At 43.4% G+C, this 21,774-nt stretch overlaps 1 protein-coding gene across 9 annotated transcripts; it reads left to right on the top strand.

Moving 5' to 3' along the window:
* Positions 1–388: 388 nt before the first annotated feature.
* On the top strand, positions 389–21,646 carry ATG16L1 (autophagy related 16 like 1). Of its 9 annotated transcripts, none has more exons than XM_079314970.1 (19): positions 588–920; positions 1,953–2,046; positions 4,234–4,339; positions 5,792–5,865; positions 6,055–6,306; positions 7,151–7,216; positions 9,438–9,524; positions 10,297–10,353; positions 10,552–10,599; positions 11,301–11,403; positions 13,351–13,456; positions 13,576–13,646; positions 15,130–15,201; positions 17,092–17,212; positions 18,035–18,140; positions 18,724–18,873; positions 19,262–19,309; positions 19,671–19,772; positions 20,169–21,646. In XM_079314970.1, exons 1-19 carry the CDS (start codon positions 806–808, stop codon positions 20,260–20,262), a joined length of 1,872 nt encoding a protein of 623 aa, XP_079171096.1. In that variant the 5' UTR covers positions 588–805; the 3' UTR covers positions 20,263–21,646. The 9 variants fall into 9 exon arrangements, with proteins under 9 accessions (XP_079171101.1, XP_079171103.1, XP_079171097.1 ...); XM_079314969.1 differs by having other exon boundaries at positions 9,435–9,524; XM_079314973.1 differs by lacking the exon at positions 588–920 and adding an exon at positions 934–1,041 and having other exon boundaries at positions 9,435–9,524.
* Positions 21,647–21,774: the final 128 nt, after the last annotated feature.

The following is a 21,774-nucleotide window of genomic DNA, read 5'->3' as shown; positions in this document are numbered from 1 at the left end:
CCAGCCTGACCCCATCCCGGCATTCCGTGATTCCCGGCAGGCGGTGTCTTGTAAAGGGGAGGAAAGAGCGCAAGCACCACTCAACAAATGGCACTGCAGGTGTGTCGTATTTGCATAGTGTAGTACAACACTCTCTGTGGAGCCCTTAATAAATGCTTAATGTTCACTCACAGTAACACTCGTGCTTTAAGAGTGGGAGGCAAGGCCCCTCCTAGCGGGCGGCCTGCGCGCATGCGCTGATGCCGGACCCCAAGATGGCGGCGAGGCCACGCTCAAGATGGCGGCTCAGAAACACCCGCAAGAAGGCGGGTTGGCCACTATCAAGATGGCGGCTCAGGGACGCCCAAGATGGCGGTGAGGCCACTCTCAAGATGGCGACAGGACCACGTTCAACGTGGTAGCAGGGCCACTCTCAAGATGGCGCCTGGATAGAGGACACAAAATGGCGTGGCGCGGGAATTCCTCGCTTCAGAAAGCCCCTGTTCTCCTGCCTGAGGCGGACCCCGCCTCCGCATTTGCAGCGCGATCTCGCGGCACTTCCCGGTTTGGGGCACCTGTGCTGGGGTCGGCGGCGCCGGGGCCGCCAGACGGCGTCAGGCAGTGGAGGGGCAGCCTCTGTCGCGGTCGCGGCGCGCCGCAGAGGCGCGAGGGCCCCTGACGTAGCGCGACGCCATGGCGGGTGTGGGGGCGCGGCCGCGGGCCCGGGCCTGGCTCTGAGGGGCTCCCGCCGCCTCCCCGCGCTCCCGCCGCCTCCCTGCGCCCCGCGCCGCCCGCCGCGGCCCGCTCCGACCCGGCTGCCGCCGAGATGGCGTCGGGGCTGCGCGCCGCCGGGTTCCCACCCTGGAAGCGGCACATCGCGGAGGAGCTGCGGCGGCGGGACCGGCTGCAGCGCCAGGCTTTCGAGGAGATCATCGCCCAGTGTAAGCGGGGCCAGGCGGGGGGCACGGCCGAAGTAGCGCCTCTCTTCTCCCTCACCGATGCCCATCAGTATCGGCAGGGAGACTGCTCTGTGGGGAGGGTGTGGAGTCTTCCTCCCTGGAGGTATTCCAGAACTAGATTTTATTCGGTGCCGCGTGCTATGGGGTGACCCTGCTTGAGCAGGGAGCTGGGGCCTGGTGACCCTCTGTGCTCCCTTCCAGCCCGAATTATTCTGGGATTCTTCCTCTTCTTCAAAAGTGGGAAAGCCGTGGTGGCACAGGGTCCCCGGGGCCTTGCCCGTGCCCTTTTCTCGGGACTGTTTGGGACATGTCTGTAATAACAGGAAAGCTGGAATTTCTGCTTTATGGAGGAAAATACGTAGTTGTTCCAGTCCTCTCAGAGGCTGCAGCTCTTTGTGTTCTGGACAGTGGTTGAATGTCCGAATTGTCTGCACAATTCCCGCCCAGTTGCCTGTAGAACCGAGAACAATGGTGCTATTGACCCTGCTCATGGTCTTTTGTAAAATTTGGAGCTGTCCAGGGGCCAGCACTCCCTGTTCAGGGCTTTCCTGCCCGCTCCTCTCCTGCCTCAGCTGTGTCAGGATGGAAGGGGGGGTTCCACACACTGGGGGGAAAGCAAACGGCAGAGCTCGGCTTGGGCTCTCTGCCAGGCCTGTTCTCCTGGTTGCTGTCCTCTGAGGAGCTGTAAAGAGTAAACTTTGAACTCTCTCTGTTTTAGCAGATAGCAATGCACCTGAGCACTTGCACTCTCTTTCTCTATTAAGCTTTCATAAGACCAGTCCCACACAGCATCTGGATTAATGAGGAGTTCCTGGGGTTGTAGGTGGATGGTGCCTTAACCTGTTGAGATCAAAGAGGAGGGAGAACACACTGATGTGGTGGACACTCATGTAGCATTTGGCTGTGTCAGAGTAATTAAAAGGAACTAAATCACAGCTAGTGATCTAGGCAGGAGAAGATGGGAATCTGGATTTGTTTTCTGGTTGTCATTAAGTGCACTTTCTGCTCCTGCAGATAACAAGCTGCTGGAGAAGTCAGACCTTCATGCAGTGCTGGCTGATAAGCTTCAAGCAGAAAAATATGACATGCAGAGCAGACATGAGATCAGGTATGCAATGCCCCTTTTTTGTCAGCAGCTGTCTGTTGTACACCTTGTAACCTAAACCACTGTTTGATGCCTCATACAAACAGTTCCTGGATCCCTGCAGTGACTCGACACACAACAAATTGAAATTCTGTTGGACTAAATATAACTTAGAGCTGTGTTTCAGCCTGTGATAAAGTTACAGTATGAAAAGTTAAGAGTGTGCAGCACAGAAAGATCTGGCCAGATTTGAGAAATAAGCTGATTTATCACAAATGCATGGAGCAGAGGTGGACCACAATGAGCTGCTACTCCTGGTCTGCTTGCCTGCTCTTCCCAATGAGTATGGGAATGGTTTAATGTCTTAGTTTCTTTCAGTCTGTGTCATCCCATGAAAGGGGAGAACAGAAATAAACCATGATTGTGAAGTGTCAGTTCTGAGTAAGCACCAAATGCCAAAATGATGGTGTTTTGTGCCTGCTTTTTAATAGGATTTCTTGGGAAGCTTCCTCCCTAACGTGGGAGGAGCCCTCTGCTGAAGGCCAGGGTTGTGCTGCTGGTTCTGCTGGTGATTGACTGCACAGCAAACCCATGTGCCAGAAGCCTCTCTGTTCCACAGGCCAGTTCTGCCCTCAGTGTACCTGAGGGGAAGGCAGAACCAAAGAGCTCAGAATTCCTACTTCTGTAAGAATTTCTTCCTCAGTTGAGGTTCTTTTTGCTCTTGTCCTGAAAGCAGAACTGCTCTACAGCAGGGACCTGTGGGAGCATGTCCAGTTGGAATACAAAACAAATCAGTATTAGCAGAGAAGGAAGAACTGCTGGGTTTATGGGAATTGCAGGCAAAACTCCAGCAGGCTGGAGGTAACACCCATGTGAAAGTTTTCAAAAGCTTTCTGATGGCTGCAGTTGTCTTGAACCGTTTCAGTTTACGGGAATCGTGTTGGGCTAAATGCCAGGTCTAAGAGATGGGGTGAGGCTGGACTAAAGTGGATGAGAATAAAGGCGCAGAAGCAGCATCTGAAAGCAAATACTCAGCTGAACTCTGATGCTGTGCTCAATATATGACAAGTTTTTGAAACAAAATTACTTTTCTAATCCTAGATAGCTGAGGAAAACTGTTTTTACTTCCCTCAAGGCCGAGGAGTAGTATCTAGTTCTGGCTGTAGGGGTATGCATAGCTGGAGCTATAGCATGTGTTGGATATTACCACAGGACTTGGCTTTCTGTCTGTTGGCACACATTTTTTTGGAAATGCAGTTAGTGCAGTTCAGTGAGGGGTTGTTTGGTTGTTTTTTGAGAATAGCATTAGTTTACTGATATCACTGTGAAGCATTTGGATGGATTTTCTGTTTCCCCCTGGACTGTTACAATACAAAATGACTGCAGAAAGGGATGCAATTACCTTGTTCTCTTTGTATGATATAACGGTGCTGAAGTTAAAATAATGATTTTTAAAAAAAGTTTTAATTCAAAATGTAGTTGTTAATGTGCTCAGAGTCTGTGTGCATATATGCTTTTAAGAAAAGCTTGGTTTTCTCTGTTCCTGTCTCTGTGCTTTCAGAGACGTGAGTGATAAATGTTGCACTCTATAGTTTGGGGCAGAGGGTGATATAAATGTTCTGATATGTAAAAATTCAAGATTATCTCACAGTAATGGGGTTGAAAAACACAGTTAGTAACCACTTCAAAACTTATGCACAAAAAGAGTATAGTCAGGCCAATGGAGAAATGACTTTTCACACCTGGGACTGTACACCCAAGGGCTTGGGATTATTCTCTGGTTTCCTGATTCTGGACCCTCTCCAGACATCTTACACCTTCAAGGTCCACCAGCTTCCTCCAGAATAAATCAGGGTGGTAAAGTATTTGTAATTGTTCCAGAAGTTAAAGAGTTTACTTCTAAGACTCAGTTATCATCATGCAAATTTAAATAAAGGCAAGTTAGCTTCCACTGGAGTTTGAATTCTGGTTTAGAAATGTACAAAAAGTGAATGTAGTCCTCAGGAGAGGTAACTTTCCAGTACTGTGTGATGGTCTTTTGGCTGGTGAAGAGCGTGTGGTGTGGAAACCAGCTGTGGCTTGGTTTGTTACTAATCACCTGTGTCCCTGGTGTACAAAGCATCCAAGGGAGGCAATGTCTGGACCCTGGCAAAGGCACAGAAACAACTGGATTCTAGTTTTGGACATCCCTTCTTCTCTGTCCAATTGCAGCCCAGGGCATGATGGCACATGGAATGATGCTCAGCTGCAGGAACTGGCCCAGCTGAAGATAAAGCACCAGGAGGAGCTGACTGAGCTGCACAAGAAACGTGGAGAGGTTGGAAAGTCTTCTTATGTTCTCTGTGGTCCATATGTGGTGTTTTGGGAGCCTGACCATGATCTTACCAGGCTCATTAATCATCGTTTTTTCCTCCTTTCATCTAGAGCCTTTTTAAGCTTCCCCAATTTTTGATGATTAAAATCAACCAGAGATGGGCTGGTCTGTAATACTGTCACCAGAAGATGAGAGCTTACACTGATAGCATAGCATGATGTATAAGTGCTGATTTTTCTGCTTCATTAATAGAGTTTTAGTTGTATTAGAGGAGGAAGGAACTGATCTGGGCCACAGAGCTGTATATGACCACTTGTAACTTGAAAAAACTTAGAATGAGTGGGGCATAGGGGGCTCTGTGTGGTTTCGATGGTCTGACTTTTCACCACTTCTGTGGAAACAAGCACCAGCCAAGGTTGAAAGAGCCATGGTGCTAGGCTGGAAAGGGTTCAGAGCCCAGGAGTTCTGTAGCAATGGCACTTGGGCCTGGAAGAGAGGAAAAGCCAGGGGATCTTGGATTTGTGTTTTAGGGTATTTTTGATCAGGAGATACAGAATTTCAGCAGCAGAGTTGGGTTTTTAAAAGCAGAGCAGTGGACTGAATGAGTCTGGAAGCTGAATGGGACTGCACACTTTCATAGAGAAATGGTGTGAATGGCCTGGAAAATACTATCATGCTCCTTTGATCACACCTCACTGGAGGGGTGTTGAAGCTCCAGTGTCAGCAATTCTGAGCTTTTCAAAGAGGAGACTGTTTGTTTTCTATAGGATCTGTGCACCCAGTGGTTAGGGCACTCAGAATACTTTCTTTGCTCCCAACCTGGTGTCCTTAAACCACTTACACAGGCAGGCACTCTTCCCAAAAATCAGTCTTCCTTCTTCCTGGGCAGCTGAGGCTATGCTGCTGGGTAAGCTATGAGCTGGCAGCTGCAGCTTGGCAGCATTGGCCTCTGCCTCTCTGTTCCCTGTGCTCTGCAGGTGCTCCACCAGCAGCTTTCTCTGTGAGAAAACTCTGTGGCACCTGTGTTCACAGTGTGAGCTGTGTATCTCCTGAAATGGCTGTCCTGGCTATGACAGGATTTGTTTCTTGGTTGTGAGTACTCATTTGTTGTTTACTTACTTGACAATTTTTAGTTTCTGTATTGATTTTTCCACTACTAAAATTTCTTCCTAATTTACATTATGTTTGATGTGACTATTAATGAATTTTTTTGAGGGAAAAGAGTGAGATATCAAGGGACAGCAGCTTTTTGACAATTCACATTTTTGAAAGTGGATTCTCTGATTTAATGACCAGTGTAGGAGATCTGTATAGAAAGCTGGGGTAAAAAAAGACCCTGAAATGTGTGATCCATGCTTTTAATGCTAGATTAGTCTGTGCTTGCACTGAAGGCTGCTCAGTGTATTATCCACTGACATCTCTGCAGTTTGTAATGCAATTTTCCCCTCTCCCCAGCTTGCCCAGTCTGTAATTGATTTGAACAACCAAATGCAGCAGAAGGACAAAGAGATGCAGATGAACGAAGCCAAGTGAGTAAGAAATGTTTTGTTTGTGACCCAACTTCTAATGGAGTTCTTTATTGGAGTTATAATATTCTCTAGGAGTCTTAGCCCAGGGCTAAAAATGCCTTTGTGAGACATTGTGCAAAGAGCACAAGGAAGATGGCACAGGTCCCAAATGAGGTCCTCATGGTTTTGTATGTTTTGTTGCCATTCTAGGATTGCAGAGTATTTGCAAAGGATTTCTGAACTGGAAACAGAGTGCCAGGAATTGCGTAGCAAACTGCAAGATCTTGAGCGAGCTAATCAAACACTGAAAGATGAGTATGATGCTCTCCAGATCACCTTCAATGCCTTGGAGGAGAAGCTAAGGAAAACTACTGAAGACAACCAGGAGCTGGTCTCACGTTGGATGGCAGAGAAAGCACAAGAAGCCAATCGTTTGAATGCAGAAAATGAAAAGGATTCAAGGTGAGATCCATTATCTTTTTTTAAAAACTGATACATTTTTCAGTTATGAGTGCATAGGATACAACCAGATTTAGTTTTGACCTCTGAGGTCTCTGTTCTTACACAACACAGTGAGAGTCCAGAACTTTTTTTTTTCCAGCCAACACAGACTGACACTTTGTGAAAACATTCCTGTCTTTTAGATGAATAAAACAACGTTCTTTTTTTTCTTCTGCAACATTTAATTGTGTGCTGAAGATCATAAATCAGGTAGAAACTGGAGTTTTGCTGGTACTGGATTTGGACTTCTCTTGTTCATATTGCATTATATACTGGTCCTAATTTTATCCTTTTTTGACTCTACTAACTTCAGTGTTTTTTGGATTCCTCTAGAATGAGCATCTGCCTTGAGACTGAGCTCTGTAAAACTTACTGCAAAAGTAGTTTGTAAGGCTTTTTTTTGTTGCAAAATAATTTTTCTTCTAGATTGTTTCAGCTTACTTGCCTGCAAACAATACCTGGTGACTGACCTATATTACAATTCTCACAGTATCTGGCAGTTTTGTTTTAGCTTCACTAATATTTTGTCAAGTTCTGACCCTCCAAGCTAATGCATATTCATATGGATCATAGAGGGCCATAGGTTCACTTTACCTCATTGCCTCGAGTGATCTTGTCCTTTGCTACTCACAGTAAGAAAACTGCCTCCCCACCTCAGAGTATCTTGAAAATCAGGATAGAATTAGAGCAGGGGACTGATTTTATTTTATGAAGCACATCAAAGTCTTGCAGGGTAGCCTTTGGAATGGGATTAAGGAAATGTTGTTGTTTTTCTTTTTTAATAACCTTGAGTTCTCTTTCTTAGGAGACGCCAGGCCAGGCTGCAGAAGGAGCTGGCAGAAGCTGCCAAAGAGCCCTTGCCTGTTGAACCGTAAGCAGTTTTGATTTACAGATTCTCTTTCATCACTTTATGCCTCAGGTTTATGCAGATGCATGATAAATGGTATCTTTGTTATTCCTAAATTGGGTGATGTAGAAGAGTGTTTGAACTTCTTGTGTAAAGTCAGAAATGTGCAGTAACTCTCTCTACCTGAACTTACAGAAGAAGGAACTCTTTTAGGGCTAAAAATAGATGCTTGGACTGAAAGTCACAGGAGTGGTTCGTATGGTCAGTATGTTTTTATGCTGAGATATGTGCCTTTGGTCTTAAAGATTGTTTAATGACTTCACTGTTTCATGAAAAACTATTACTCTGGAGATACCTGGATTTTAGAATGTTAAGACTACCAACGTGCTCGAGGATTTAATGTAGGAGCAGATCCTGAGTAAATTAACCTGGGTGAAAATACATGGCTTCCATACTGGGAGGGATTTATTGTCTAAGGGAAAAACAGCAAAGCACTTTACCTGGTAAGCTGAAGAGAAATCCCTCCAGCCCCTTGTTCTTGTCATGCTGTATTTGGCTCTGGGTGGCATTGGATCAGGGGGTTGAAGTGGGCAGTGGGAGCAGTGGGTGCTCTGAGCTGGGCTGATCAAGGTGCTTGTGTCTGCGTGGTCCAGAACAGCTGCATCTGATGCTCTGTCCCTGAACCCTGCTGAGTGGTGCCAGAGCAGCCTGCAGGTTTTTTCTGGAGATCTTTCTTCTTTATGTTCACATCACAGAGTCACACTGAGTGCTGTGCTGCAAGCTCTTGCAAAGGACAGAAGCAGTGCATCCCTCTGGAAGGGGGGCTTTGCAATGTGCTGGGAGAGAGAGGAAGGGCATGTGGAAAGGTAGTACGAGACACCCTATAGCATAATTGCTTCTGTATACTACTCAATCTCTGCTTCAGAGATGGTTTTGATTTCTTCTTTATGATTTTAAAACTTGAAAGGGTTTGTATAGTGTAAACGTGCTGCTTACTGAAGGGAAAAACTGCATCATTTCAGGTTGTGTGCCATGGTGTTTATATTTACTTAAAATACTTTGTTAACATGGAAAGTTCTGCTACAGATAGTTTTAATAGCAGAAATTTTAGATTTTTAAAAATAAGTATTGGCAGAATTTGATAGTATTTTATTGAGACATCAGTCTGATACATTCAATCAATGAATATATTTTACATAGTCTTTTCATGTATACTCTCCTTCAAAATCTTAGAATTGGAAGGGGAGCTGTATTCTGAAATGAGAGATTACAAATGGTTTCATCCTTTTAAATGCTTTTGCAGCTGAGTGTTATTTGATGGTACAAATTGGCTATTTAAATGCTGAATTTAAACTTCTCTTCAGTCAAATGGCATTAGGTTAGTAAAGTGTGTTTAAAAATAGTTTCTCCTGCAAAAACAGCAGTGGAGGAAAAATCATCATTGAAGGAAAAAATACTAGGCTGTCAGAGCCCATGGTGACTAATGGGGGAAAATCTTCAGCATTAGCTGAGTAACTTAGCTGGATTAAGTTATTGTACATGAGTTGGAAACTCACACTTGCATTCAGTTGACCACCAACACTTTAATGGAGTGAGCAAAAACAGTTCTCACACTTAATGGTGCAGCACCTGAAGTACAACAATGTAGAAAGTATCAGGGGGTGTCTTTGGTGTAGGTGAAGCAGGAGAATTCAGTCAGTCTCTTGTGCTTTTTTTTAACACTTGCTTGTTTTGAAACAGCAGAAAAGATGCTGGCATCACCTATACTTGGTGTTGCAGTAACTCATGTTTTGTTGTTCTGTAACTGTTCCAGGAAAAATAGTTCACCCTGTGGTGAAGCCTTGCTCAGGTGTGGTGGGTTGTTACATTGCTGTATGTAGTTAGTGCTACAGGCTGAAATAGGATGCCTGTAGTAAAGAGAATCTGAAAAAAAATGTCAGAAAACAGAAAGAGGGATGTGGAAATACAGTCCTGCTGTCAGTGAAGTGGAATTGGCAGCTGAAAAGAAAAAAACTGAAATTTAGTTGCTGTCTATCTGTTTTCAGACACTGTGTGTTGAGTTACATCTCTGGCAGTGGCAGTTGCATCAGTGTGTGTTATGTGGATCTACCTGTGTGCTGCTGCAGCTCCATAAACATGGGGTGCACTGACCATGGACACTGACAGGCCCTGGAACAGTGCCATCCTGTCAGTTCATGCTGTCAGTGGCTAATTGAAAAGGAGGTGTTTTCTCTCTCTTTAGCAGGGATGATGATATTGAAGTGCTCGCAGATGAAACCTCTGACACAGCTGAGGAAACCTCTCCGGTGCGAGCCGTCAGCCGGACGTCCAGGTTTGTGACCAAGGGATTTTTGTGGCATGTCACTGAGGAAGAGCAAAGGGCATAGGTAGAGCTGGAACAGTGTTGGGAGTGTAATTTAGGTTTCTAGTTGCCTTTACGTGGAACACAGTTCACTGGTTCTACTAGAGCAGGAAACTCATGTGCTGTGTTCTCTGTTGCCGTGCTTTAGATGTGCTGGATTTCCTTTGCTGTTTTAACTAAATTTCCCTAGTGCCTGAAAAATTTTTGTTTAATCTTTAAAACAAATGTTTAAAAAGTATATCGTTAATAATATGGGTATTTCAATGCCTGTTGTTTTATGCCTCCATTACTCTACAAGATGTCAATGTGTCTTTGCAAATAGTTGGGTTTATCTGAAACACTGAAAACAGTCTTCCCATACATTAAATGCATCTTGTTCTTTCTCTAAAATAGCAATGAGTGGAAAGTAAGAGGTAGTTATATGAGATCGTGGATTAATTTGATTGAAACTTGAGACTTGGCTAATTGTTCTATCTAAACCTAGCAATTGATGTTCTATCTAAACCTAGCAATTGATAGGGTGAGGTTGAGGGACATTGAAGAAACTTCACCCACAAAATGTGTTCAGAGTTGTAGTTACTGATGACTTTTGCACTGATACCTGCCTTGGTGTTCTCTGTCTCTGGGCTGGGTCTGAGGGGAGGGAGTCTTTCCAGAGACATGTTGCTATGAAATGTGTTTGTATTGCTCTTTATGTGGAGAAGCTATTCACAAGGTTTAAACCTGTCCTCCCCTCCTTCAGTAAGCGACTCTCCCAGCCAGCTGGAGGCCTTCTGGACTCTATCAGTAATATCTTTGGGTAGGTTAGAACACTTTCACCTCCTTGTTTTGTTTATTGGTTTCAATGTACACCAAAATCTTGGTGATGCAGGGAATGCAAACAAATATTTTCAGCCTTCCTTCTAGCTTCTGCCTTTCTTTTTTTTTCTTTTTTGTTCTCCTCAACTTCCTGTTTCTTCCATCTTGCCGTGTGCTGACCTCTGACCTTTCCCTCCAGTCTGTCTGAGTCTCCCCTTTTGGGACATCAGTCTTCTGATACTGCCAGGTGAAAACATTATCCACTCTTAGTCCAGCATGTGATTGTATTCCATTGAAGTAACATGGAACCCAGCTGCATTGTGCTGATTAGGTTCTGCAGTTGATAACTCTGCTTAGAAGCTATCTACAGTGACAGAGGCAATGAGCCCCTCTTGGTGGAGAGAATACATGGGGTTTGCTCTTACTTTCCACTGCACTTTGCTCATTTAGTAGGGTTATTTAAAATAAGTCATTGGGTTCTGTGATTAGTCTCCAGAGTGGAGACAGTCCTAAGCTAACCTCTGCAGTAGGTGAATGTCTCTGCATAAGTGGAGCAACCCAGGGCCTTTGGAACAGAGCATTTTGCTGCCTGGGATGTAGTGCTGAAATGATGTTGAGTCTTCCTAGACATAACAATGGAGCTGAAGCCAGTCCCATGTTTTCTTCCTAGTGAAAACATTAAAACACTGCTCCCAAAACAAGGTCAGTAATCAGTTCAGGTAACTCACATGGTGGACTGTGAAATATCTAAAGCCACAAGTGAATATAGTGTTACATGACAAATGTAATTTTTGAAAGATGGGATTAAAAAATAGACATTGAAAGCACCTTCCCCCAATTTTTACTTTCTGTACAGAGTAGTTAATTAACAGGTACAGATCAGGATGAATTCAAGAGAAATAGTGTTCATTTCTTATTTTAAAATGTTTCTGCTTTGTTTCATCTCAGGAGGCGTTCTCTGTCCTCACTCCCTGCACCCCAGGATAATGCAGAGCCACATCCAGGTGCCAGTAAAGAAGTGAGAGTGCCCACTACTGCCATATGTGTCTTTGTGAGTACAGAAGGATTTCCCTACTCTGCCATTCTTTGTTCTAGTTTTGGAGGAAGAGAATTCTCTATGTGGGAACTGATATCCTGAAACTCTTCTTATCAGCACTGCCTAACAGGAAGGAATTCTTGGTTTGGTAGAAGCATTCATTCAATTTAATTCTTAGCCCAAGTGTTTCTCAGAGCCAGTGTGCTCGATGTCTGTCTTACTGAGGTCGATGATGACAAAAAAGTTTTCTGAGGGCACAGGGAAATTCCACCCCATTACCTCCTTGGCTCCCAGCAGTCTCTATTCTATCATGCCATAGTAGAGCTGTGATTGAGGAAGAGATTGCTGACAGTATGGGATTAATTCAGTTCCAGATCTCCACAGTAAAGGGAGTTGTGGCACCAAATATAATCCAACAAACCTAGTGAAGAGGAGCTCATGGTGTTGGGGTGTCCTCATTTGCTGTGCATGATCAAAAGTTTTCAAGCTGAGACCTCCTTTATGTGTTCTTTGGCCTCACAAAGCCAAACTTAAGTTTCTGTGCAGTGCATTATCTTGTGACTGAAAAAAAATGCTGTCTTGTAATGCAGCTGCTTGTTTGAATATGTCTCTGGAACTGTCTTGGGCACTCCAGAGCTGGCTGTGGATTTTTTATGGGTATTAAATTACTTATTTTCTTCATCCAGAGTATCATTGTGGCTCACTGCAGCAGGGAAGCATGTGCATTCTTGCCTGCCCTGTTACCATATTCTGTAGTGGAAGTTGTGGATGGAGGGAGTAGCAATATCACTTCAAGTGAGAACAGGGTCGTGACTGAAATGGCATCTGGAACTGGCTTGAATAGGGGACATCAGGGGAGGAGGTGTAAAGCTTCAGCTCCAGTGTTTTGAGCCTAGGTGGAGGGTCAAGACATGTCTAGGTCTGACAGAGCATTCCAGGAATTAATGCAAGGGCCCTGTGGCAGAGGTTTGGCAAATGCAGGGAGCAGACTGGACTCGCCTTTGGAGAGGCAGGCAGGAGGTGTAAAAGGTAATCATTTCAGGAATCACTCCCAGGCGTGGCTTCTAGGCAAGGCCTTTCACCAGTTTTGTTGTGAATGACTCCTCTGCATTTGCAGAAAGATCAGATTTGAAGTGTGATTAGCCTTAATATGAACTGCTAGACCACATTTAAGCAACAAGTTTCATAAAAACGCAAGTTTCTGGAAAAGCTGGTTTTGAAAGAGCAGTTTCTGAAAATACTTAAGAAATAATTAAGATTGTGGTGGTTATACGGTGTGGGTAAGTAGTAAAAAGCTGTGAAATGAATAGAAAAAAGGAATAAATCTTTAATTCCTCATGGGTTTTAAAAGTTTAGGAATTCAGAACATTAAGCTATGGGAAGCAGGGGTACTGGGGGGGTCTGCATCTGCAGAGAGGAGACACAGCTTAAGCCCAAGTCCTCTTGGACTTGGCAAGCAGGTGCTGCCACATTCATACTACATAATCACCAGTACACCCAGTGAATGCTGTGCATCTGCTGTGCTGTTTCCTAGCAGACCTGCTTAACTCAAACCTGACTTGATTGTTCCATGGCTGTCTTTAGATGGAGGAATGAAAAGCTACTTTCCTTCTACAGCACATCACCTGTTACTGTTTTTTGTCCTGTCCTTTCGTTATCTTTTTTTTTTTCTGGTATGACTTTTTTTTAATACCCTAAACTTAGGAAGCAGGATAAGGCTTTTGGTAGTTTGTTATAGCTGCAGAGTCCTGCTGCTGTTTTTCTTGATGTGCCTTTGTTCTTCAGATAAGGACACCACCAGCCACAGCAGTTTCAGTCTGTGGCTTTATTTCCTATTTACTGCTGAAAGATGCACAGCTGTGATTCTGTGTAACCTTTAAGTTCTGTAGCTTTCTGGTCTGTGGGTTATGGGTGTGTGCTAATTCCCTTTTGGGTGTCTGTTCTGTTCCTTCCCCTCCTCAGGATGCACATGATGGGGAGGTGAATGCGGTGCAGTTCAGCCCTGGCTCCCGGTTACTAGCAACAGGAGGCATGGACCGGAGGGTTAAGCTTTGGGAAGTATTGGGAGGTAAACATTTTTGCTTTGGGGTATGGTGGGATGCTAAATAAACTTGTATTGTGGGTCACTTTGTGTCAACTTCTGTTCTAATCCATCGCTCAAGTTTGTGTTCATCTTTCTCTGTGCAGATAGGTGTGAGCCCAAAGGTTCCCTCTCTGGCAGTAATGCTGGGATTACAAGCATAGAGTTTGATAGTGCTGTGAGTATCTGTGCAATATCCACTGTTTGGAATTGGGAATAAATTAATGGAATTATGTTGTTCTCTGCTATTGCTTCCATTTTAATTGAAAAGTTACCTAAGAAATGAGTTAAAACATGAATGTAGCTGAAAGTAGTTGAAATTGTACAAAAGATCTTCATTTGATAAGATGCAGTCTGTAATTCTGTTCCTTACTTTACAATTCAGATGATGATATGCAGCTCAGACATTGGCTGTTAGGGATTTTTGTTTAAAGTAAGAAATTAGCTTTCCACTGAAGCTGGCATAACAGCACAGAAGAAGCAAATACACTGAGGCTTTATTTCAGTGTAGGTTTTTTTCCATAAGTGCTTTACTGAGGTCTGTGATGAATAGTAAAAGGTCTGATTATCCCAAGACTTGCAGTTCCATGCCCTCTTCTCCCAGCAGTTTCTCCCCAGCCACAGCACAGCAATGGTGTGGCTGGCAGAGTGTTTGCTGACAGTGTGAGATGTGCTCAGGTCGTGTTCACCTGGAGCAGCAGAGACGCGACTGGGATCAGCATCCAACAGTCCTGCTTGAAGGAGTTTGGGGTCTTGGATTGGTCTAACTGGATATGTGATCTGACTTTTCTGCTGAGACCTCTTCCATAACACAAAGCTGATATAATTTCTGCCATTTGGTGATTCTGTGTTCTAAATTATGATACACACCCAAGAGGATCCTTCTTTTGGACACTGACCAGCTCATTAGAGGCATGGTGTTAATCTGCAGGAGAAACTAGTCCTGAGGTTTGGCAAGTTACTGGAACACATTTGCAGTGAGAATTGCCTGGGTGAGATGCCAACTGATTGCAAGGATTCAGGAAAGTCTTTTGTGATGGACAAGAGTGCAAGCATAAATTTTGTGGTAGCCATTCTCCCTCATGGGTGACTTGTGGGAGCCCTAAGTCTAAAGCCATGAATAAGTTGATTTCTCTGTCCTCAGGCAGATTTCATCTTTGAAATCTTAGCTTAAAATGCTAGAATTTTAATGAAAATGGCAAGAATCAGTCTAATTCCACTCTGAGACCCTTCCAAGTAGTGGGAGTAGATGATACAAGGTTTTTTTCCTCGGAAAAAAACCCCAAGAAAATGAAAAAGAAAAACAACTGCACAGCAGATGAGGGTGAACTAGAATGCATTTTCTCACTACAGCAGAAGGGAAAGATGAATGTCCTTTTTCTGGTCTGGTTATTGTTATAATTGGTATACATTATTCTCGTTATAATCTATAGCCATGATTGTACAAACCCTCCCATTTTGGTGAGAAGCAGGTGCCATAGCCCTTTGGGAAGGGTTACATTAGCTTTCCATACTGGCATTTGCTACAGTGATTTTGGTTTTATTCTTTTCTTCCTTTGAAAGAATAGCACTAGTATGGTTTTAATGGTTTATTGGAAATGCTTGAATTTGGTTTGCATATCAATCAGCAGAGGAATTTTAAAGGAATCTTGTGTTCACAGGGTTCTTACCTCTTAGCAGCTTCAAATGACTTTGCCAGCAGAATCTGGACAGTTGATGACAATCGATTACGGGTGAGTCTTGTGAGGCAAAGCAGTGCACGGGTTGTTTCTGTCTTGTATTCCCAGTTTTGTCTAATGGGGACATAGCAATTTTGGAAGATGGGCATTTACAGACATTTTTAATAGTTCTTTTTACATTACAGCAAGACCTAAAATACAGTGTTGATCTCCACACAGCCTTGCAGGAAGCTCCAGTGTGTATTTTCCCAGTACAACCCCCCACCAGAAAAATCTTGCCACATAAAGTGTGTGTACAGTTGTGTATCCCTCTGGGAAACTTTAAATGCTTCTTATGATTTATGGAGAGCCACCTCAGTGTTTCAGCCTCTCACAAAGGACAGGCTGCTGAAAAGGGCTTGGTAGAAGACAGAGGGACTTTTGCTTTAAGTCAGAAGCAGCATTCTTGAAAAGGAACCCTCTGCCTGGCTGTCCAAGGCAGCAAGCATCAACATGTTGGACATCATCCTCAATAACTTTTGGAAAAGTTTCTCCTTTCTTCCCAAATACTTTGTACTCATATTCTTCTCTAATACTTGGCTCTGATAATCCTGAAAATAATCCTGTGATAGACCAAAAGAAAAGCTTCACAGCTTTCAAATAGCTTTTTTTTATTGTCATTTCCTATGTACACTTTTCCTCAACTTTTTGTTTTATTAAGATGCTGCTTTGACATTCAGATCTTCTGACATTGCAGTGTTGGTTATAACCAACAGATGCACTCTAATTCATTGGGTAGTTCTCAGTGTGGAGATGTCAAGTCTCAGGAAAGTGAAGAAAGAGTATCAGTTCTTTTGCACCTTCTCCTTGGCTGCAAAATCTACTATTGGATGTGAATTATGGTGAATACAAATTTAGCAGACGTAGATTACTCACTGCAAAAGGTTTGTTGCACCTGCAGACATTCACACAATCTTCCTGTAATTGCTTGGAGTGCATTCAAGTGTGAGCACTGTGGACTTTTCATGGCTTGCACATAAGCAGGAGGTAGTAAAACTGAAATCATTGTAAACGTTGCCCAAACTCCCTGCCTAAATGTGGATACCTGTATATGATGTCTGTGCAGCAAGAGTAGAGGAGAGATGCACAATGGGAAATAGATCCTTCTTCTTGGAGTTTGTTCCTTTCTTAAGGCAAGGTGGTCTTTTTGGGCTGATGTTTTGTGTATCAGGTTTAGACTTTTTTTCCCAAGCTTAGCTCCCATTTCTTTCCATTCTTAAAGGCTTTTATTTTGTGTTTCCCCAAGCCCACATTGCTTTGTGTAATTTGATACTCTGTTGAGTATTTAAAAAGAAAATCTGTCTACAAAGATTTCTGTCTTGTTTTTCGTAACTCTTAGTTTAGTAATTCATTGTCTGTTTTGTGATTTAGTATCTAAATGTTGAGCAATTCTAAGTGAATGTGGCTCATGAGTCCCAGAGAGCCTCCCTCTGCACTTAAGAGAAGCTGTTGTAGGGAATTTTTCTGAAATCCCTAGTTGTCTCAGCTTTCAGGCTTTAAGATGTAAGAACAGTTGAGACTCAAACCCCAGTTGTGTCCTTGAGGGAAGCTCCATATGAGAGCAGAAGGACACAATTCCCATTTTCAGCATGCTTTAACCCCTTGTCATTGATTTGTCCTGCAAGACTGTGTTGCAGTTGCCATCTGTCCATGAAATGTAGCTGTACAGTGTTGAGGAAGGAGCTGGCAGGTTCCTGAGTAACTAGAGAAACTGCAGCAAAAGGTGACCTGTGTTTCCCAGCACCAGGCTGGACTCTGATAATTAACACTTCTACTCAATAATGATCTCTGTTTATCTGTAATATATGGGTTTTTTTTCTGCCAAACAATGCAGGAAACATGCAAATTAACAATTTGAGCAAGTGGAAATACTCACTTTTCACTGTGTCAATCTCCTGTCCCCAGCACACCCTGACAGGTCACAGTGGTAAAGTTCTGTCAGCCAAGTTCTTGCTGGACAATGCACGTATTGTTTCAGGAAGTCACGACCGGACCCTCAAGCTCTGGGACCTCCGCAGCAAAGTTTGTAAGGAAACCTAACTTCTGCCTCTCATCCATGTTTTGTGCTTCTGCTGGATGCTCCTGGCAGTCTGGTGTCAGATCAATAGCTGAACCTTTTTGCCAGTATAAAAATAGAAAAAGCTAGCAGTCATCCCTTTTCTGTTATTCTTTAAGTAACTGAATTCTTTCTGCCTGTTACCTGGAATAAGAAATCCTGTGTGTGCAGGAAGCACTGTTAATGCTATTACAGCAAGAGCAGCTGTTTTTGGGAGTTTTCTTTGTTTACCAAGTCTGGGTATGGGTATTTTAGTCTTCCACTAAAAACTTGGAACCAGGCCAGGTTTTTAACCCTGAAGTGGATGGAAGTGTCTCTTGGAAAAAATTTCAATATCTCAAATGAAGGAATTGTTAGGATCCAGGCTTTTCTTTGGGAGAAACACCTTATTTCCTTGGTTTTTCTCCTACTGGGAACTCTTAAACCTGCTTACACTGAAAGTGCATTTGAGATTCAAAGTTACCTTGATACCCGAATTGCAAACATAGGTCAAGGAGACAGATTCAGGTTGTTTAACAGCAGCAAATTATACCTGGCTAAATATGAAGTGGAAGTGAAGCAGCTGTCATGGGAACATTTAAAGTCCCAGCAAAGGAGATTGAGGAGGGCAGTGAGGTTGAAGACTTAATCGGGATTATTTTAAGACAGTTTGTCCTGTGCCACTCCTTGGGCACTCCTCTGTGTGGCCACTGTATGACTGTGATAGGGTTGAGATATTGTTTTCTCTCTCAGTTTTCCTTAGTTTGGACAGTGTGAATTTAAGTGTGTCACCGTTGGTTTCCTCTTTTTTAGGTATAAAAACAGTGTTTGCAGGATCTAGCTGCAATGACATTGTGTGTACTGAGCAGTGTGTAATGAGTGGACATTTTGATAAGAAAATTCGGTTCTGGGACATCAGGTAAAACTATTGTAAGAGAGTTTATGGTATAGGAATGGTTATGGGTTTGCTGTCACGTTAATATGAAGTAGGGAACTCTTCTTCCTGAGCTTGGCAGCTGGGGAGATTACAATAAAAGTGGCAAAACGCCATTAAAGAGACTGGTTAGTACTTTTATGCTGTTTGGTATTATAGGTTTGGGGTTTGGAGGGATTTTTGGGGGGGTGCTTTTTTTGTTTTGGGGTTGGTTTTTTCTTTTTTTTTTTTTTTTTTTTTTTTTAATGCCATTTCTTTTCAGAAAAGACAGCCTGCTTGCTGGTAAATATTTTTAGTCAGTAATTGCCCTTCTAGGGTGGGGTTGTGAGAAAAGTAGTGTTTTAACTGTTTGCTGGAAATGCTATCCACAAGATGGGAATCTAGCTTGGGAAAAAACAAAATGTAAGAATAAACCAGTAATCCTTTTTTGTTCTTTCCCACATTGGGACAAGTCAAAGTTCTAATGCACTGGTTTGGCTTCTGGACTCTAGTTCACTGCTTTCCTTTTTTTTTTTTTTTTTTTTTTTTTTTTTTTTTTTTTTTTTCTTTTCCCTCTTTCTGTCTTTAGGACTGAAAGCATAGTAAAAGAGCTGGAGTTGTTTGGAAGAATCACAGCCCTGGACCTGAACCCGGAGCGAACAGAGCTCCTGACCTGTTCCCGTGATGATCTCCTGAAGATCATTGATCTGCGGGTCAGTGCTGTCAAGCAGACATTCAGGTGAGTGCATTCTTCACAGCAACACTCTGAATTTCAGGACCTTGTATTGTGGGCTACTCTTAGTGCTGGAGTGGTTTTCAGGACCTCTGTGAAGAGAGCAGTCTCCTCACTTTTTATTCTGCATTATGTTCTCTAGAATGTTTAGGAAGGTCTGCTCTAATGGATCTTCTCATGTTTCTCTTTAAAGAAGGCAGCTTGGCTTAGAAGTCTGTGTTCTAAAGGAAAGAATTTCTTCATGTGCTGTTGAGAGAAGGGTGTGTGAGAAACATGAGTTGGGATAAAGGGATGTTGGAGTTTATTCTGAACCATGCAGAAATCCTTAACATTGTCTTTAGTAAGTATCTTCTTTCATAAATGAGTTAACAGTTATCTGATTCTAACTTTCCAGTGCCCAGGGATTCAAATGTGGCTCTGACTGGACGAGAGTTGTGTTCAGGTAAGGTCAGACTTAAAAAAGATACTTGATGAAACATTCCCCAGATAAACTGAGTGATTCCTGCTTTGCTGCCCTGGTCTCCAGTTACAGCTGGAAAAACTGGGGCAGAGTTTGTAATTTGTCCAAGGTTTCCTCTTGATCAAGCCAGAGCATATCTGTAAATTGATCCAATGTCTTTGAAATGATCTGATTTCAAGGTGCTTTCGCCTCTTAGTATTGCCAGGTGATAACACATAACTCCTAAAAGACTATTTAATGCCAAGTTGCTTCCTTAGGAAATGTGAATGAAATGATAATGTGTGCTGAAAATTGCTGACTTGAAAATTGTTCTTTGCCTCTTGCACCTGGTCTGATCTCCCAGCCCTGATGGTAACTATGTGGCTGCTGGCTCAGCTGATGGGGCCCTCTACATTTGGAATGTGCTTACTGGGAAGTTGGAGAGGACGCTTGCAAAGCATCACAGGTGAGGAAAGTGGGTCATGCAACCCAGGGTGGAGATCTGGCCTGTGGATCTTGGTGAGCTATCAAAAAGAGGGAGTTGTACAATTTTGCAACTTTTATTGGCATGTGAGGATTATTAATATGCAAAGTCTTTGTGGATTCATGGCAATATTCTTTAGATTTAATTAGATTAGATTTGTTATCTCATTAAACTGAGATAGGATTCTAATAAAGTGCATTCAATACATTTTGAAGAAATTGTACTTCTCTCAGGCTTATTAAAAGCCCAAGTCTCTTGAGATGTGAGAAAGTGGGTTTTTTTCATTGGTAGTAAGAGTATTATAGTATTTCATCACAGTGCTAAGTGCTGTTGTGGAATTCAGCTTTCTTGTAAACTTACTCTTGCCTTCCCTTTCAGTTCTTCTATCAATGCAGTCACGTGGTCACCAGCGGGTGCCCACGTGGTCAGTGTGGACAAAGGAAACAAGGCTGTGCTGTGGTCTGAGTTTTGACTGACGGAGGGTGCAAGGCTGTGCCTGGTGCTGCTGCTCTGTGGCTGCACAGCATGGAGACCCGAGCCCAGATCCACCCAGAGTCAGCATACTGACAAGCACATGGGCTTTGCTTTCCAGAGGGAAGTTCTAAAGCAATGGAGAAAGGAGCCTGAGTCAGAGACTTCGCATGGCCATAACTGCACTGTGGCACTCGGACTCAGAACGGGATTAGCTGTTGTAGATGGAGAATGCTACTTAGTCATGCCTTTACTTGCAGTATCTATGCAGCACGTGGAGCTGAAGATACTAGCGGGATTCCTCACCAGACAGCTGTGCCAAATATCCTGTCACACAAATGTATCTACAGCACTTCTGAGGTGGAAACTTTGGAAAGAAGTCATTGTTTATGCTGACTTAAAGCATGTCCTGTCTCCTGTGTTCTGTTCTGGTGGCCTAGCTCAGGCATGGGGTGAGAAGATCCTGAAACACATCCTAGGCGGTTTGAAGTGTTGGAACAGCTTTTAAAGTGAGTCTCTCATGGCTCTGACAGCTCTGTCTTTCAGTCATCAACTGTTTGAATCTGTTCTGATCCTGACACAGGCTTTCCAGTACTGTCATGTGAACTCCGTGTATCAGTTCTTGAGGCAACGGTTTGTTCTTTAGGACTTCTGCACCCTTATATTGAAATGCCCTTCAACAGCTTGGGCATCACAAAATATGTTTTTTAATCTTTTTATACCACAGGCAGTTTGGTAACCAAATGTGAGAAGAGAGCTAAGCTTGTTGAGGTTGTTGTAAAAGTTGTGCTGCAGTGATGAGGAATGTAGTAATCCTGTGACTTCAGTCCTGGAATACAGATGTTTGGTCCCTTTTCTGTTCATCCGTCCTGTCCTAGCAGCTGTCAGTACACAGGGGAGCAGTGGCATCAAATCCCAAACCCATTGTCTTGGTGCTGGCAATTCCAGGCCACTTGCCCCGTTCTTGAGCACACGTGCAATATTCCCATTTGCGCTGGAGCCCTCTGTGGTATGGAGCAGTGTCTTAGCTCTGTCCTGTTCTGGCACCCTAAACCATGATGTGACTGTGTGTGAGCTACCTGGCATATCTTTATCCAGCCAAAACTTTCCACATCATCTGGGCCTCAAGACAAGCCACCAGCGTTTTACTGCCTTTTTATTTGCACTTTATTTTCTTCTTTCCCAATAATGTTTTACCTTGGAAGTGTGTTCTTTGGAGGGGCTGGGTTGGGGGAGCTGCTCTGACAGGCTCCCTCTAACCCAGCCTTTCTTTCAGACACTTTCTGCAGAGGGGAATTAGAGTATATGGGGCAAAATTTTTATTTATTCAGCTGCCCGTAAGAACTTGATTGTAAATAAACCTGTGTTCTGCTTTTAAAACCCCACACTGCTCTGATTGATTTATTTGTGCATCTGTGTGTGAGATATTGTTTGGAATGAGTCCAGCGGGGGACCTGCAATATCATTTTCCTGGTGAATTGTGGAATTTGGTGTAGAGGGGGAAAAGGGATCA

Source organism: Erithacus rubecula (assembly GCF_903797595.1).
Source record: "Erithacus rubecula genome assembly, chromosome: 11".
NCBI lineage: Eukaryota > Metazoa > Chordata > Aves > Passeriformes > Muscicapidae > Erithacus > Erithacus rubecula.
The sequence above is the reverse complement of the archived record's forward strand: the minus strand, read 5'-3'. Positions and strand labels throughout refer to the sequence as shown.